The sequence below is a fragment of the Athene cunicularia genome, assembly GCF_003259725.1.
Source record: "Athene cunicularia isolate RWA chromosome 4 unlocalized genomic scaffold, athCun1 chr4_part2, whole genome shotgun sequence".
Taxonomy (NCBI): Eukaryota; Metazoa; Chordata; class Aves; order Strigiformes; family Strigidae; genus Athene; species Athene cunicularia.
Genome location: NW_020799099.1, coordinates 7015409 through 7033731, shown reverse-complemented (window position 1 = coordinate 7033731; position 18323 = coordinate 7015409). Strand labels below are relative to the sequence as shown.

Here is an 18323-nt window from a genome sequence, read left to right as displayed (position 1 = left end):
GGCTCCCCGCTCCGCTCCGCTCCGCGCCGCCCCGCGCCGCTCAGAGCACGACGGCCTCAGGCACCGCCGCTGCGGGACCCCGCCCGGTGGCGGCAGCAAGGGGCCGGCCTCGGAGACATGCTTCAGGTCGGCTGTAGTATTTTTTTTGGTGAGTGTTAATTTAGTTTGGGGTTTTTTAATGACAATTTTTACAAGGAAAATTGTCAGACAACCGTACGAATTTTGTCAATAATTCACTGACGAGGTCGTATTAAATATTTTGCATCCTCTGTACTTTCTCCTCCTCTCCATACCGAGAGCTCTTTCGGAGGCGTCAGAAATTGTAGCGGCCATTGAGGTAACAAAAAAAACCCACTCCAAGCGAGGTGTTTTAGGTAAATTATTAACTTCTCGCAGTCCAATTTAGTCGGCAATTAGCATCACTTGCCTGAGGGTTCGTCATACTCTAATGCAGCAGTGTGCGACCGGTTGTTCTGCTACTGCAACCCGGGGTCTCAGAACAGAAGTGGCATTTAAATCTGCAAGCTGACATACATCACAGCCAAAGTTCACCTCCATGTGCGTACACAGCGATACATGGACAGCCTCAACAGAATACCAGACACGTTCGACAGCATGGGATAAATCCAGCGCTTTGGAAGGAGACAGTTTGTTTGGCAACCATTCCCCCTTTTGCCATGATGTATATTAGGCCTGTAGACTTGCAAACTGGAAAGAGGCGTCATGCATTATTTGTTCGTCTAGTTGTTTTGAGAGTGAGTAGGATAGGCAAGGGAACATCGCAGACAACCCACCCTCTGCCCCTACCCAGTGGAAAAAAAAACCCCAAACTCTTATATCCAATTGATGGGCACCAGATACTGACCTTCAGGTCTCTGTGAACTATGCCATTTAGATGACAATGATTAACACTTTCTAGAATCTGCTGTATACAATGACTGCAAAGATACAAGGGCAGAATGGAAGGGAGAACATTTTAAAGGCACATAATCACATTAAATACAAAATAAAATAAAACTTAAAAAAAAAAAAAAAAGAACAAAACCAATTTTACACCTCCTGACAAGTCTTGATTGCACATTGAACTGGAACAAAACAACGTTGAATATAGAGATATTTCCAGCTCTAAAGCATCCAAAAAAACAAAACACAAAACTAAAACCAAACCAAAAAAAGACATTTAACACGGAACATATGACACCTATGAGACAGAATCATTAGGTTGTATTTTCATTCAGCAGTATGGAAGCTTTTTCCAGTTTCCAAAAACTGCTATAGGAAAAATAAAGTGGAGGCAATAAACAATTAAGTGATATGTTTCGGGTTTTCTAAATTTTTACAGTGAAGTTAACATTACAACAAGTGCTGAAACAAGAAATGCTCAGAAATGAAATGATATACCGCAAACAAATGAAACAAAGTCAAAAGCTAAGGAAAAGCAAAACATTTCTCATCTTGAATCTAATGGTTTCTTAAACTACTAGTAGAATAAAGCCAAGTCAAAAAAGTGGCATGCATTTTCATTTAAAATATCGTCGAGCACTAGTTTAGTTAGGAGTCACTCAGGAAATGGAAATCCACATTAAAAAGTAGACAAATATTTTATTTTGGTGCTTTAAATAATTTAATTAGCACCTATTTTTCCATGCCCAGGTTTGCAAGTTTTGGTCAGCCTACGATGCCAAAAAAGCACAACTATTGATTCATCTTTTAGAGCACTGGAACTTTTTCAAATGTTTTTCAGCACCACAAGAGCTTATACTTTATTTTTTTTAAAGACATCCTTGTGGCAGTAGTCAGTGACTGTAAGTACTACATAGTAGTCAAGGGCCAAGGATTTGATACTGCTCATCCAAAACATTTTGACAATGGAATTCAGAAGGAATGGCCATAAATCAGTAACTGGAGCCCAAGCCTGAAAACCCTTTCTTATGCAAGTAGTTCACAACTCACTGAACTGGACTGCTCATATGAGTAATGACTACTTGTGTGAGTAAGGGCTTGCAGGTGCAGACCAGTATTAACAGCCCTAGCATATGCATTTATAAAGTCCATCAACTATTTCTATAGGGATACACACACATACACACACTATATATATATATATATATACACACACACACGAATATATATATAAATATATACAAATACAGAGATGCATGATAACTAGATAGTCATTATTTGGTCAAGTTTTCACTGAATATATAAAATGCATATATATATATTTTATATATATATATATATATGCACACAGCTCCTTCCAATATGTCATAATTCTAGAACACACACACAAAAAATAATTGCAATTTTTCCTTTTAAATCACAGGTATCTTAAAAACACACAATGACACCATATGCTGGCTTTTGGCATCAATATTATAAATTCTGCTTGAATCGCAGCAGGCAAAAAATAAATCAAAATTTTTTCAGTATAGCTCCTCTCTTTCCACACCACCTAAATTACCCATTCTGTTTTCTCTTCTATATCTTGTTTTGCTACGTGTTGTTCCACATGCAAATGCTTAAAGTAATGATGTTTTTACCATTCCTACAGAAATTAATAAGACCCATAAACAGTGGAAGCTTCCTAATATTCAGAGTAACTTCTTGCTTGTTTATTATCCTACCACTGTTGTTAGGAACCCTTAATGCTTTCTGGTTGTCTGCCAATTAATTCCAAATGTAAATGAATAACTGAATGTTATATGTACTAAATATGTATCAATGGTGGTGTGTGACTATAAATTCACAGAAACACGAGGATAGATTTTCTGTGAAGAGAGCAGTTGTAAAACGTATTCTCTTTAAAGTAATTGACCACAATGTTTAAGATTCATAATTATATGAGAATATTTAAGATTTATTATTGTATGAGGGCAAACAGATTCTGAGATGGAAAAATGGCCCTGATACTTTATGTTAGCATGCAAATTATGATAATTGTCAACTTATTCTTCAAGTTTTTCAACAAGCACTTGCAGAAAATTGCTAGAGATTTCATATTTGAGCTCAGACTATGAGATGCACAGTATAATTGCTTATTGATGAAACACAACAAAAATGTTTAAAAATGAAAAGGAAATTAGTACTTCTAGACTGAGAAAAAAATTATATTTATTTAATGTAAAATTCTTTCCAGACCAACATATATTTTAAACTTTGATCAACAAATGTAAGAATTTGTAGATGAGGTAGCTGAAATTTTACGTCCAGTTTTCAGAAGAGAAAACTGGGTAAGATTTTAATAAATTCACAAATTTATAAAGATTTTAACAAACTGAGATCCAATTTCAGGTTCTTCATATCAGCAGACATCAAGACTTCATATGAGTTCTCCACCACATAGTCGTGAGCTCAAAGCACCAAACCATGCCCTTCCAAGTCTAAGGGAACTCTAGGAGAAGTCCTGGAGTCTTACTGACTGTGCTGGTGAAACTGATGCCAAACACCATGAGATATTTAAGTAACTATCCTAGAATCATTAAAGGCAACATTAGAAAAACAAGTGACTTACCTGGCATCTGCTTCACTATAATATTCTCTTGCAACTATATCTTCAAACAATTCACCTCCAGTGACTCTGTTAGGGAAAGCAAGATGGGAAAGGAGATTTCAGAAGTGAAAATGTGCATCTTAATTTAACTTGACAGGGAGAAGTCAGAGAGCAGTAACTGGAATGTTTGTACAGAAATGCAAGAGGTCTTGAGCAGCAACGTGAAGGAGCTGAAGTGGAAGGTTTGTCCATCCAAATCATTACATGAATAAAAAGGATGTGGTGGAAGAGCAATTGTAACTAGAAAATAAAAGCAAAGAGCAGCAGCTTATTGGGTGAGATGCCATACATCAGTTAAGGATGTCAAGAGTAAGCAGTAAAACTACAAGAATAAAAGGAACTGACCAGCAAGGAAAATTGTGGCTGAAGTTCAGAACACTTCAGGATAAATTGAGAACTGCGATGTAAGACAGATGAAAGAAAGGGAAAAGGGCCTTTAAGTATAGGTCAAAACATAACAGAGGTGTAACCATGTGCCTGAGTAGCTTGCTTTTTGCACTTACAAAATTTCTGAGTTGGAAGGAGAGTTATCAGTAGAAGCAGAGCACCTTAATCATTTTAATGGCACATTTTTTTTCCTAGAAAATTTTCAGTTATCTTTGTCAAGAAAGTAGCAATAATTTAATGAAAGAGCTACTTTAAATTATTTAAGAGGCTTTAATAGTAAAGGGAAGAACTGTATGATGCAGAGGACCAGTAACAGAAGCAAAAGTGCATGGTTGCATACTTAGTATTTCATTGTACAACCAGTGGTTTAGTAGTAGGAAGTGGCTAAAAAGAAATAAAGCTGTGTTGTTATAACACAAAGATGACAGTCCAGAATGAGTCATGAGCAGGATGCTGCCACAGTCTTGGAATGCATTTGAAACAAGGTGACAACAATGGCCTTACATACAGCAGTAAAATCCCTCCTCATACACAGTGCTGGTCACACACATTCAGAAAAGGGAACCGAAACAGCAATATGAGCAAAAAATTGCTACTAGACTATCCATTACTTGCTCAGAGAAGCAAAGTCAGTTTACGTTGGCAAAACAAAGTTTAAGAGGGATGAAAATAAATGCTGAAGACAAAGAGCATAAACCATGCTCCCCATAGAGGAGAGTTGTAAGGGACAATATTGGTACAATAATAAATAAGCATAAAATGCGTGTGAAGAAATATAGGGTTAAAATCAGAAGTTTTCTAACAATCATAAAACTGGTGTAATTAAACAGTTTTTGGTAAAGTAACTGAGACAGGTGCTCTATTTTAAAGATGAAGATTGATGAGCTTTTAAATAAAATCGTAAAACTTGGCTGCCTGTGTCAACAAGACAGAGGACTCCAAGAAACAGGAAGACCTTTCCTGTACTATAACATCTCCCTTTTATGGAATACATGGGCATATTTCCACAGCTAAATGCTAATCTTCATATATCCAGGTGCTGTATTGTATGGCTGAAAACAGATGCAAGCCTAGAAAATGCACAGTGTGGAATACCCAAGTGCACAGCCTAACCATGACACCTAAACGCAGCCTCAACAGACAGGATGCATGAGTTAGTCTGATTCCAGCTTTCCAAAACCTTGATCCTACTGATATGCCAACATAAATAGATCCCAGATGGGAGATCAATGTTTGTATTTCCTTACTGTTTATGAGTGTAGTGAATTTTCATAGAGCACATTACATTCTCAATAAATTCCCAAATGTAAAAGCCAGTGGGCTACAAGATACTTAAAGATTAAAATGCTTAAAAAGCTATACTACAATGAATACAATCATTATTGAATAGAATTAAGTTTAAAAGGATTAAAAAATCAAAAATGAGGATACTTTGAATCTTCAAAACTGTAACATTCATTTGCAAATTGCTGTACTAACAGTTTGTTCTAGATCACTTTTACTGTGTCACATTGGAGAAAGGCAGAAATGGGCTACATCACCCTTTTTCTGAGTTCACACCTTACTGACTTTGGAAAGTAATCGCTTTCAGGTAGCAGAATGACATTTTGTGCAAAAGTCTGCCATAAAAACTGGAGGAGGTAAAATAGCTGGTTGCCGAATTTATACTCTCTTTCTTTTTCTTTTTCTTTTCTACCTTCCAGAAACTGGCTTTGGTTGCAATAACACAAAATATTTGATTGATGCATATTTTGACAGTCTTTGATACCTCCTTTCTGCATACATATTTGTCTACCACAGTTCTGGTAAAGAGGACTAATTCTCACTTTGTGATGAATAAAAAACCAAAGCATCCTTTGATCTTATTCTTCCCTAAAACACTCATTTTTCATCCAAACCAAAAAAAGAAAAGAAAAAGCTTTTGTCAAACTGCATTTCAGTAGGAGAGAACACCAATCTGATGCTTGTTCTCATCAAGCATGGAGAAAAGCGGGGGATGTACATTCCTATTTGCTTGGCATTCATAGCCATTGTTAAATGGTGAAAAAATAAAAACAGAACAGGTGAATTTCACTGACAACCAAACAAGTGGTCAATAATTCCCACGCTCTGTCACTCTGAAGGATACATTAGGAATAATTCTCAGAAGACAGCTAAATGGCCATAATGAAGGAAGGTAGTGCAGGGGACTAAGTGGCTAGAACTCACCTGCATCTCCTGAGCCTCTGACTGAGAAAATTGTTGGCCTTTGCTCATTGAGCATGCTTGAGCAATGGGCCCCTGCAGCAAAAAAAGGTCAACGGCATCATGATATAGGACAGCTTGCAGGTTGAAGGAAGCTATTCTTCTTTTGCATTTGGCACTTGTGAGATCCCACCTGGAGTACTGTGTCCCCTTTTGGGCTTCCCAATAAGTGAACAGTGGAAGGTAAAAAGTTAAAAAAAAACACAAAGAACTTTGGTCCTTCAATATAAAGCTATGTGAACAGCTGTCAAGCTACTTTCTCCCCTCAAAATTAGAATGGGAAGCAAATGGATCTCAATGGCTTTGATACAGATACATTGACTTCAGTGAATTTTTATTTCAGGACAGAACATTCATGGTATGAGCTCTAGTAACTTTCACGGCACAAATTAAAAGACACTTGTTCTCACAAACTATTGTTTTTTTGTAATTTTCTGAAGATCATACTAAAATGGCAACAAATAAAGCACACGGGTTTGTTTAAACAACAGAAGTACAAGCAGCATGTAGAATACCAAGGCCCTCTGCACCAGATATGTCTTTCAGGAAAACTGCAGGGAGGGGCAAACAGAAGGATTCCATGTAGGAAGGATGCTGTTTCTGTTTACCTCTTGGAAGAGGTACATTAAGAAGCAGTTTTTAACTGCTTCATTCAACTGACTTTCTACACTCACTAAAAAAATTACTGCATTTAATGTTAAATGCCACATTTTTTGATGCAAGCATTGGTAGCAACACCTACAGAAATACTCAATATCATGTACCATATTCAGCTGATTAGGAAAACTTACAAACACATGAAGATATAATAAAGGAACTCCCAAATTAGCAAAGCTAGATAAAAAACCCTCTGCTGGTGATCACACTGGTGTTGTTTCCTCCTAGTTTACATCCTTGTTTCTTAAATTGCTTTTGTAATGAAGATACAAGAAAGCAGTTTGCAAAATTACAGTGGCCATATACTTTTTATTTATCTCTGACCTTTCTACTTCTCAAAAAGAAAGGTTCAGGCATTTACTGTAGGCAAACATTGTTCTGCAATCAGGCTTTTGTTTCTTTTTTTGGTATTTTTGTTTATTCTACACAGTGCAGTCCCTCACTTGGGATTCAACAGCAATGCTGGGATTCTAAATGTACCAATTGTTGCATCATATCAAGTGCATTAAAATGGAAGACACTGAAAAAAGAGACTGTCATTGACCTGCACAAGAGAGTCTTGAAGTGCTACAGCTGTTTCCATTCAGATACAGCAATTAATACTGACAGAATTGATTGGATTTGAACTCATCTAACATCATTAACACTGAAGACAATCTCATTCGTGCTTAGCAACTGAAATGGGCTGACAGAGAGACGCAAATCCTAACTGCAGTTGCCTTAACCAATAAGGGAAGAGGAGTAAGAATCTTCATGTAGTCCATTACTAATCTTACTACACATTTTGTTAATCTGCAAATCACTTCACAGTATCTAGTTAGAGAAACATAACAGGAGCAAGTCTTTTGCTTGGGAGAATTATCACAGAAAGCTATCTTAGTTAATTTTCTAAAAGAGTAGGAGCTCTATTGGTAGGTCAGTAACATGCCTCTGTCCTTGGCAATGACATCCAGATGACCTTGAAAAATCACTACTTTGCCTAGTCAAGTGCAAAACAACTACCATACTCTGGAACAACACCACTGTGTATATATTTCAGAGATAGGGATTCAGCAACCGAAGATAAATTTTTTCTCTCTCTCATATGTCAATACTTGAGTGCATCTATTTCCCTCACATGCAGGACTTCTTGCAGGAACACCCCAATGCTGCATTTTATCAGAAAGCACATATTTCATTGTTCAGTGTCCAGTTTCCAATGGATTTTAATAGACTTCCAGCTTCCCATTTTGACACTAGAACTCTACACCCAAATGCACGCCTGTAACAGAGGTTAATCACTTTTTTCTCCATATAAAAGCACAGCTATCACTAAAGTATACAAGCAAAGCAACAGGCTTCTGTTCAGACTGCAGACATCTCTACCACATTAATTCAAAAAAGATTATTAGAAATTCAAAATAGAAAGTGACAATGATTGTTTTTTTCTATTCACAGAAAAAACACTCTTCCTCTTCACTTTCTTATGTGGGATGCAGGCTAAAAGAAATTTCTGAAGAAACAGTCATACTGAATCCCACACAGTCTGAAAGAAATCATTAAGATAATGACATGATGGTATGTGTGGGTGGAGTGACAGTGTTACACCACAGTCAGGCTCCTGTTGAATAAAAATTAAATAAATAAATAAAAGCATGTACTTAGCCTTCATATTAAAGAAGTCCATATGGTACCTTTTTTGTGGCAGCTCTTTTATGTACATTTAAAGTAGCAGCTAACCCACACATTTGTAGCTGCACTAAAAGATGATGTTTCACTAATAAATAGTGAAGCATTACAGCTATAATTTCCCAGTCTGAATGAAAAAGTGTGAGCAGCCATTCGTACTAATTAGGCAAAAGTTCTTCAAGAATGCAATATATTGCTTTTCCAAAGACAACTATCTCAGTACAGTCATTGCCTCTACCATTTAGACTTTTTTTTTTTTTTAAATAATTAATTTTGACAAAACCCTCAAACCACATGATCACATAAAAAAAAAAACCATAAAAAGCTCTCTTTCTTTGAAGAGGATAAAAAACAAAACCATGAGGATCATTCTGATGAACGGCATATATTTAAATCTGTTCCTGTGTTTTTCCTGAATCAGACTGAGGGGAAACAGAGAAAGATCCAGGCAGTACAAAATGCTTCCTGCACAATCTACTTCTCTGCCAAGGGAGTATCTTTGTGTTAGGTATTAATTTTTATTGCAGAATATAGGCTTCTTTTGTTCTGTTTATATTGAGATACTGGTATCTACAACTTTGCAGTTATTCAAATTCCTTTTAGTTCATAGTCTCCTATGTCTGGCATTATATATTCAATTTAAGGCAGAAGTTGACTAACTGCAATTACAGTATGCCATAGTTTCTAATAGTACAGTAGTTCAATAAAAAAATAAAAAAGCCACCAGTTTATAAAGGGGACATTGTCCCTAGAACTAAGAACTCTGCATGCGCTTCTCAGAAATGTTCAGGATTAAGAAGATTTTTCCAATTCATCATAGAAATATTTCCTTTGTTGTCCTTAAAAAAAAAAAGGCGAAACAAAGCCCAGCACATGTCAGAGAACAAGTATGCATGTTGTGCCATAGATCCATTTCCAAATCAACAGTCAGAGCACTTACCTGGCATATATACAAATTGAATACAAGTTCCTGTTCAGACCAGTTAGGATTTGAGTATTGCATCCTGAATGCCTTCACTGGAGACTATTTAATATTTTTGTACTGCTAGTCTGAAATCTAGTCTTGAAGAAATCTTAAAAAAAATTAAGTCAGAAGATAAAACAGAATGTAACCTGAACATGAAAGCACACTACTGATTGTGGAAGGTCCAGGTTCTATCTTAGCTATGCTGAATGCAAGTATTTCAGTTTGGATGCTTAGAAATGAGCATATTTCTAGGGAAAATAATGTATTCTCATTCTAACCAGCAACCCATGTTGGGCCTAAGAAAGCTGTTGGGAGTGGGAAGTGTTGTTGGTCAAAACCAGAAACTATCGTGGAAAAATCTGCAATGTAAATAGATAATTTTACTTAAGTAAGTCAGTTTTGCAAGACAATTCCTAATTGTTCATCTTTGCCCATACCCAGAACCAAAAGCAGTAACTTTGCAAGCAAGAAGAAAACTTTGCCTGTCCCAGGGAATAATGAAGAACAACAGTGTCTATTTTTAAAAGAGTCTGAGATGTTGTCACCATCCCTTCTTCCACTAAACAGCCTTACGTAGAAGAAGCTCCACATACCCACAGTCACTACTCGAACAGCTCACAGGACTGAAATTCCTGAAGCTAAATGAGAAGTAGGAAACTTCCTTTCTATATGCTGGGCATTCTACATTCTGAATAGTGTCAAAATGAAACATTCTATATACCAGTATGCTATCAATAGGGAATAAAATTCTGAAAGAGTCTTTCCCTCTAGGAAACTCAGGCTTACCTTTCAATCCAGCAATGGAGATTTTCTGTAGAGAATCTATTCTTCCACATGTTTTTATATGTTTCCTTTACAAACAACTGGCTTGCAGCAAATTGTTTTTTCTGAGTCATATGTTTACTTAGTTTTGGCAGATATCACAAAACTTCTACTTACCTACATTTTATATTAAAATTGACTTCAACAGTAGCCCTACTTATTCAGTTTTTAATATGGAATTCTTACAGTGACACTTACAAATCAGTTATTGCACATGCAAATACCCAAATATTTTACTGTCTTTCCAGCTCTATTTGTTCAATTCATTGCAACAGAACCATGCATTTATCTTGTGAGCTTGTATTTACATCTAAAAGTTTGAATACCACATCCCCAACATGCTAAACATATGCAAAACACATACTTACAAGTCAAAGACTAAGTAATGGAATCCTTCTTCTGATATGCTGTCATGAAGCCGCACTATTGAAAGGGGGGGAAAAAAAAGATAAACACCAGTCATCTTTTTCATGTCTTTAATGTCTGTCTTTATTTGGGGGGAGAAGGGAGAATTATAATTCTACTGTAGAGCTGGTATTGCATCTGTGTGTCTTCTCATCGGCATGATTCTGTTGTTTTTTCTTTAAATTATCTACCCTTAGAATGTTCTTTTTCATAATGTGAGATAAAGAAGCCAAGAGACTGTATGTGCAGCTCATTGTAGTTATTTTTAAAGGAGCTCTGCTTTTACTATGCCACAGAAGGCTGCAGTCACTTCCTACCACCTCCTGCACATATGGGCATGTACATGTGCACTGCACATTGCCATTGCCCTTCATGCTGAATCATGACTAAACAAGTACTAAAAGCACAGTCAAACTTCATCTTAATATATTGTATTAATGCGATGCAACTCTCTTTTTCCTAGGCAGAACCTGCATTCAGCCTTTTAAACAGCATACACAGGAGTTCCCAGTCACTGGATTTAATTCTCTTAAAACAGTATTCTTAATGTCATACAACTATTTTCTCAGCAGTATTACATCTTTAAAGTTGTAAACAAAACAAGATGAGGGAAGAAAATCCACTATGAATCATAGATTTCAGCAGAACAACAAACTTTAAGGGTTGTGTTAACAAATTCCATAATCCATGCTGATTTTGAAAGAGAAAGCATCATTACAAACTAAAAGCATTTGACTATACCAAAATAAATGGGGTCAAAAAAGGAATAAGCTATATTCCCACTCCTGTTTCTATAACTTTTTTTTTTTTTCTTCCCTCTAATCTTCTTACCTGCCATCCGCTTCAACCACATGAATAGTGAAGAGTTGCGAAGAGATAAATCTACTGTCAGACTGATGCCTGCCAATCTATGATCAATTACTACCGTGATGGCCAACACCACAGCTGGAAGACTAAAGCAAAGTGACTGGGACTACCCACCACCTGGCTGCGAGTGCTCAGCCAGACCTACAGACAGCAAGGGTGGGCAGGAGGAGAAAATGTGCTTGGGTGTGTGACAGCTCGGCAAGGTAAATGCCTCTCATCAAATCGCCATGAATTCTGAAAAGATGTAAGGTGCATGAGAGGACTTGCCAGAAGCAAAAGGATGTCATGTCTAAAAAATAGCCATTAGCTTTTCCAGTGCTTGACACAGTGGACAAGCTTACAGCATCCTAATGATTAAAACCCCAATTCATGTTTACATACACCTATATATCCATATCTAAAGTTTTCCCCGAGAATGCACTAGTGAGCTGCAGAACCTTCATTTTGAATTTTAAGTAACCGCATAGTGATAGAACTATGAATTAAGTCCTATGAATTAAGTCCTATGGTTTTTCTTAATTACTTCAAATGAAATGGCAATTTCCAAAACTAATTTTCCCACAATACATGAAGTTTTGTCAGCAGTCTGATCCAAGTCATTATCACTTACAGAACCAAATAAAAAAAAAATCAGGGTACCTTAAAACTGCTTTGTGTTCAAAACTGAGTTGATGAAGAAAGTGTAGAAGGAAAGGGTTTTCAGATTTCCCCAGATGGTAGCTTTATGTATAAATAATTTTTTATACATGACATTTAAAAAAAATTAAAATAAAATAAACATGACTTTTTAACTTAATAATATTTAGCCCAGGGAAACATCTTGTGTTTACACAATACTGAAGAGAAAACCAGCTCTTGGCTGACTCACTGCCCAGAGCTCGTGATGATTCAGAAGAGCCAAGTAGGTCTAAATCAGAATTTGTGGTTTTGGCTGGTTCTATATTGTAGATTTGTTTAAGTTTTTACAAAGTGCAAGCCTTGAGCATAAAAGATCAAGGTAATACATTGCTGCCAAAAAACAAACAAAAAACACCCAACCAAACAAAAAAAACAAACCAAAATCAGCTTGTTTTCTGGTTGGTGAGATTTCAATACCGCCAAATGTCTCATATCTTTAAAGCAAACCAAATGTGAAATGAGACACCAAGTACTAGCCTAGAACAGTATCCTGAAATTTCTAGCTCAGAACAGAGACCCCTAAAACATCTGGCTTTTGAGTGTACTACTTCATACAGTGGAATGAAAGATACTACTCATGAATGAGTGCTCAGAAATGAGATTTTGTACAGACCCTTGGGTATGTCACAGAGATGCAATATAACCCTAAAATAATAAATTTTGGGGTGCAGCTAGTACATACTGCATATATCTCTCCAAAAAAAGTTTAAAACTTTCTAAGATTTAATACATAGCAAATTATACATTTTGACAGAAACTGCCTGTTCCTGAAATAGATAATAACTCGAAGCATGGTTTTTCTGTAAACACTTTTAAAATTCAAAGCAGCATTCCTCTCCTTGCTAACAGCATTCTTTTCAAACAGGCAAAAGCCTTCATATCTGATTTCCCATATAATGTACAGATATTTAGAACTACCAAATATTTCTGGTGAGGCAGAAAAATTTGCTGCCAACTGCTTTCAAATAGCTCTGAAACACTTAAAGCAACCCAGATTTTTGAACTGTCTTTAGTGAATTGAAACAAAGTATTAAATCCTCAAATTTAGAAGTAAAATCCACCTTTAAAGTATTACTTTGGTATTAAAACCAGACATTCTCACCTTGAGCTCGTGGCTACAAAAGAGTGAACAGCCTATATCCATACTCACACACTTAGTTTTCATAGTTCACTTTTCCTAATGCTCTAGCACGGATTTGCTAGCAACCAGCTGAAGGACAGGACTGTATTCTTTAATTACCACTTAGTTTTTAAACACAGAATGACTTTCTGACATGCATTTATGAGAAAATAATCTCCTAGGTAAGAATGAAGTCAACGTGAACCTACAGGCATTAAGGCACAGTTTTAAAACTGTGACTCTGAAGCAACAAAGTCGTAGAACAGTAAGCTGCATTTCATTGCCTTTGGTTCAAAGCAGTACAAAGCCCCTACTCACCCTCTTTTTTTTTAAAAAAATAATTGTTTCTAACACTTGTACTGCTAGGAACATCCATGTTTAACCCTGCAATAAATACTCCATATTTATACAGACTGAAATAGACACAATATGACTATTACATATAGATATCAACAGCTCGATACAGAACGGTTGCATATTCCTACTATGTCAGAGAAGATAAATACCTAGCCCAACAACATACATCATATCAATACTAAAGCCAAGAGTACAAGTTTTATCTTGGATAAAGGCATCTATCATATCCCTGTTAGTAAGAAGACCAGCATGGCACCATGTGAAAGGGACTTCCAGAGCTTCACTGCTTGCCTGAAACAGGAGGTGCTCTCACTTTGTCACATCCTTTTCTAGAAGAGAGCTTCTTTGTTCAGTGTCACCGCAGAATCATAGCTCCCTTCTGCCTAGAAAAGGATTGCGATTTGAGATGATGGACAATGTGTTCTGTCAGCCTGGTGAGGCTATTTCCTCAGTAGCCAAACTCTACACGTCCATAGGGCTATCTTCTTCAAGGATCACATTAATTCTTTTTTCTTTCCTCCCAAATGTCTGAATCATAGACATGAGACAGGACAAATCCTCCTCTGAATCAGGATCACATGCCCCTGATTGTCTCTGAAAATGAAAACAGGCTGAGGCATCCAGGGAAGATCAAAACTGCCTTTTGGCAAGAGCTTATGTTGGCTTCTTCGGTCTGTTCAGATACAGTTTTATGCCAGTAAATCTGCTAGGTGAAAATCCCAAATAAGCATGGCCAAAGGAGAACAATCTGTGGTGAAGACAAGACAGCTGGACAATCCAGCGTAAAGCGTGCATGACAGCACAGAAGCAAGTCCAGCATGGCTCAGACTTTGCTACTGCATTCGACCTGCAACTTAGCTTTTCACTGGGAAAGACAAGGCATGTCGTGATGACAATTTGAGAAGCTATTCACAAAGTTTAAGAGATGATTCACTACAAAAAGTATTAATGTATTCATTTCCAGCATATATAGTTCTTTACACACATGTATCAGGCAGGATTCAGGCACGACAAACCAAAAGGCAGCAATTACAAAGATTATTCATCCAACATAAGAACTCCCATCAGTAACCCACACTGCAATTCCTGTTTCTCCAGAGATACAAAAGGCATTCATCAGTAGAAAAAGTTCCATTTATCTTTTTTGAAAAGATTAGAGTTAGACCTAATCATTATTAATTGGAGTTGCTTCATGCATGTTGTCATGAACAAACACATTATATGGCAGAAAAAAAACATTGTATGGCAGAAAGGACATGACTAACTATATTCTTTCCTGCCTGCTATAGCACTATGGTCATTCTCCTCCAGTGGGTGACAGAGAAGCCGTTTAACAACCTTTGACAACAAAGTTATTGCTCTTCACTTGAAATGACTAATAGGAATCCAGGGAGCACACAGCTCTTTCTTTTGGAAAAACACTATAAGCCCACAGAAGATCAGGAATCTCCCCTTGGCTTCAGCACTGACTTTCATCTGAAATACTTTCCAATCACCACTGTGCAATAATCATGATAATAATTTAAGGGAGAACTCCTATTATCTTTATTAGCTTTGTATTTAGCCATTAGTGTGGGCAAGCTCCAGTCAGATGAAAAGTAAAATGATCTCCTTTATTTGACTGTTTGTGCTGAACTATAGTATTTTGTGACTATTCTACAGAAAACGGCTTGATACAATGGCCAAGTAATCTTACTATCTCCTTTCTGAATTTCTGCCTTTAAAGAAAAAACCCCAAAATAATAGTATTCCACACTTTCAATGAAAATCAAATTCTTCCAGGTAAGAAGACAAGTCAAGCAGTAGATGAAGTCAGATAAAAATTCTTCAGGATAAAGATATCTAATAATATCTAAAATTATTCTCTCAAATATTTATTTTTGTGAAACTCATGAGGTGATAATTTTGATAAATTTGGTATCTGAATTAGTAGATATTACAAAGACATAATATTTGAGAAGACTGAGCTTCAAACAAAAGTTACAGTCCATGGTCAGTACAGCAGCTGCACAAATGTGCATGAAGATGTCAAACTGCAGGAGCGCTGCTCATTAGGGAAGACTCTTTCCATGCAATCCCCTTCATTGTAATTATTAATAGAGTGTGGAAAGGGATAAGGTAGTTAAAGACACTAATTTTCCCTTTGGTGCTCAAGATTAAGATCTATGGACTCCCAGAAGCATTAATCCCTTAAATCTGTGAAGCGAGATGTCTCAAATTAGTGCACTGTTAGGAAGATAACAGGTCATTCATTCATCAGTAGTACAGGTTTAAAATGGGTTTGAAAGTCACAAAAGTGTATGTCATATTTGCTGAAATATGCAATTTCAAGTCTCTGCATTCCTGCAAGAAGAGTGAAAAAGGGACAGATGTGCTTTCCATCCATGTTTGCTTCTAAAAGTGTATTAAAGTATTTATGAAGATCTTACGCAGATCACTCTTACTATAAAAAAACTCACTTTAAAAAATGAACTTACTTAATGGAAGGAACTTAATGGGATGACTTAATTTAATCTTGGGTTTTCTGTGAATTGGTATCTGCTAACACTAGGTATGGGATAAGCTGTTGCATTTAAAATAAAGAGGTAAAACAAAAACTGAAAAAACCTCAGTCACTGAAAGGGTGATACTGTATCTGAACCACTCAATTTTCTTTTACAGAACACTTGTCTATTACTGAACACTTTTCTGCTCTCTTGTCTCTGACAAAGAATGCCTCATGCTCAGCAAAACTGCTTAGCTGAGAAGTGGAAGATCTGTGGTGGCTTAGGACTGTTAGGACTCGGATCCTCCTGCAGAGTCACCCTTTGTCATCTTTCCTGTTCTACTGAACAAACCAAGGTGATGAGCGAAAGAAAATAAAGCTAATGATAGAACTTCACCAGGAACTAACATGGATGCCACCAAGAACTGAGACCAAAGTTAAAATTCATCCTGTAGCTTTTACCCTAGATCCCAGGCTAAACATGCTTGGGATCCCCAGCTAAACAAGATAAACATAAAACAGCATATGAAATCAGAGCTGTGGATGCAAAGATCCACTTCTCAGGAGTGCTGCTGTTTGCACTGATCAGACATCTGCTTCCTTTAAAAAGGCCCATCTTCATTGCAATCTCATTCTCTATACCTCAATGCTCCACATTTTTCCATCACTGTCACTACTTCCTCTCTTTTGATGGATGGTATAAATAATCTCTGCTGAGCAACTAAACTCCTTAAATCAGTGGTGCATAAGAGAGTCACGACTACAGCCTCCAGACATTAATACAAAACAACCCTGCTTAAATCTATGCTGTAGTTACTGCTGTGGCTACAGGTCCTATTTTGTGCAGCTTTGACACTTCCTTGAAAACAACCAATCAGAAATTTCAGTCAAACCTAGTAAGAAAGCTGGATTAATACTCAGGTACTTGGCACTGAGTCTCTGATGCCATTAGCTGGACCAATGTCCAGTATCTAAGTCAGGCAGCCGAAAGCTGATACATGACCACCGAAGAGATTATGCAGACATACCCCCTATATGAGGTGAAACAGAGTTGCCAGCTGTGTGGAGTGGAGGTCCTTCATCACCTGCTGAGCCACAAGACGAGGGAGGCCCAAGTCACAGAACAGCACTTGGCGCTTGCCACGGGTGATAAGCAATGCTCCTCAGGGTGCAGGGAAGTGTCCTTTTCACATTTCAGAACCTCAGAGTCAGAGATTTAGGCAGCACTGCTAAAGCTGAGATTGCTCCTTATACTTATACATCCTCATATACAATACTATTCTTCTGAGACCATGAAAGCCTGGGATCCTCTATAATAAAGCTGCTCAGTCACAGTAAAAAGAACTTTGCAAATATTAATAAGAGCCATTACCTAACAATCTAAAATATTTAGAGACTAGTCTGGTAAGATTAGTACAGTAGCAATGCTCAAGGGCAGCTGATTTCTGAAAGACACTGAACACAGAGTAATGCTTTGTGTATCTAAGAAAATAATCCTCCCCCATGCTGTTAAATACACAAGCAGTATACTGTAATACTTATTATCATTAAGTGACTGTATGCAAGTCAGCAGTGCTGTGTAAGCTATTAACAGGTCTATATTCAGCAACAGTGAATCAAAAACGTATAGCTTCCAAATTCATTCAGAAGATAACTTTTTATTACAGTGCAAATTCATGGTTATTTAGGGTCGACCACCTGAGAAAAAAACCCTGCATCTGTACTGGTATAATGAAAAATGACAGGAAAATTAATTAGGAAATCTAATATTTGGAAAGACTGAATTTGTCCCCAAGGCACTGTAACAGTGTTAACTAGTATGAACAAAATACCAGATATACTAAAAATACTTATTGAAGTGAGACTAAGTAAATCCAGGTACTGATGTCAAAGCAGATGGCCTCAAATTACCAACTCTTTTGTCACTATGAGACTCTTGGCTTCTCTCCTGCTGGATGAAGACTGACAGTTTAAGCAGGTCATCAATACATGCTGTGGGAAATGTTAGGGAGAGTGGAAAAATAAAGAATGCTTTTGAAAAAGTATATTCTGTGATCAGAAGTAGCTCATTTTGCTACTAAACACCCTAGAAAACCCCAAGCAGCTTCTCAAG

The 18323-nt window shown here is 37.0% G+C and overlaps 1 protein-coding gene across 42 annotated transcripts in view; it reads right to left on the bottom strand.

Moving 5' to 3' along the window:
• CAMK2D (calcium/calmodulin dependent protein kinase II delta) overlaps window positions 1–18323 on the bottom strand; it is a 161617-nt gene that overhangs the window by 57173 nt on the left and 86121 nt on the right. For all 42 annotated transcript variants that reach the window (XM_026847789.1, XM_026847791.1, XM_026847802.1 and 39 more), the window contains exons 4-6: window positions 10667–10721; window positions 3515–3580; window positions 866–938 (exon numbers count right to left, since the gene is read on the bottom strand). In XM_026847789.1, coding sequence (XP_026703590.1) covers window positions 866–938; window positions 3515–3580; window positions 10667–10721 — 194 coding nt within the window. The remainder of the gene's footprint in view (window positions 1–865; window positions 939–3514; window positions 3581–10666; window positions 10722–18323) is intronic.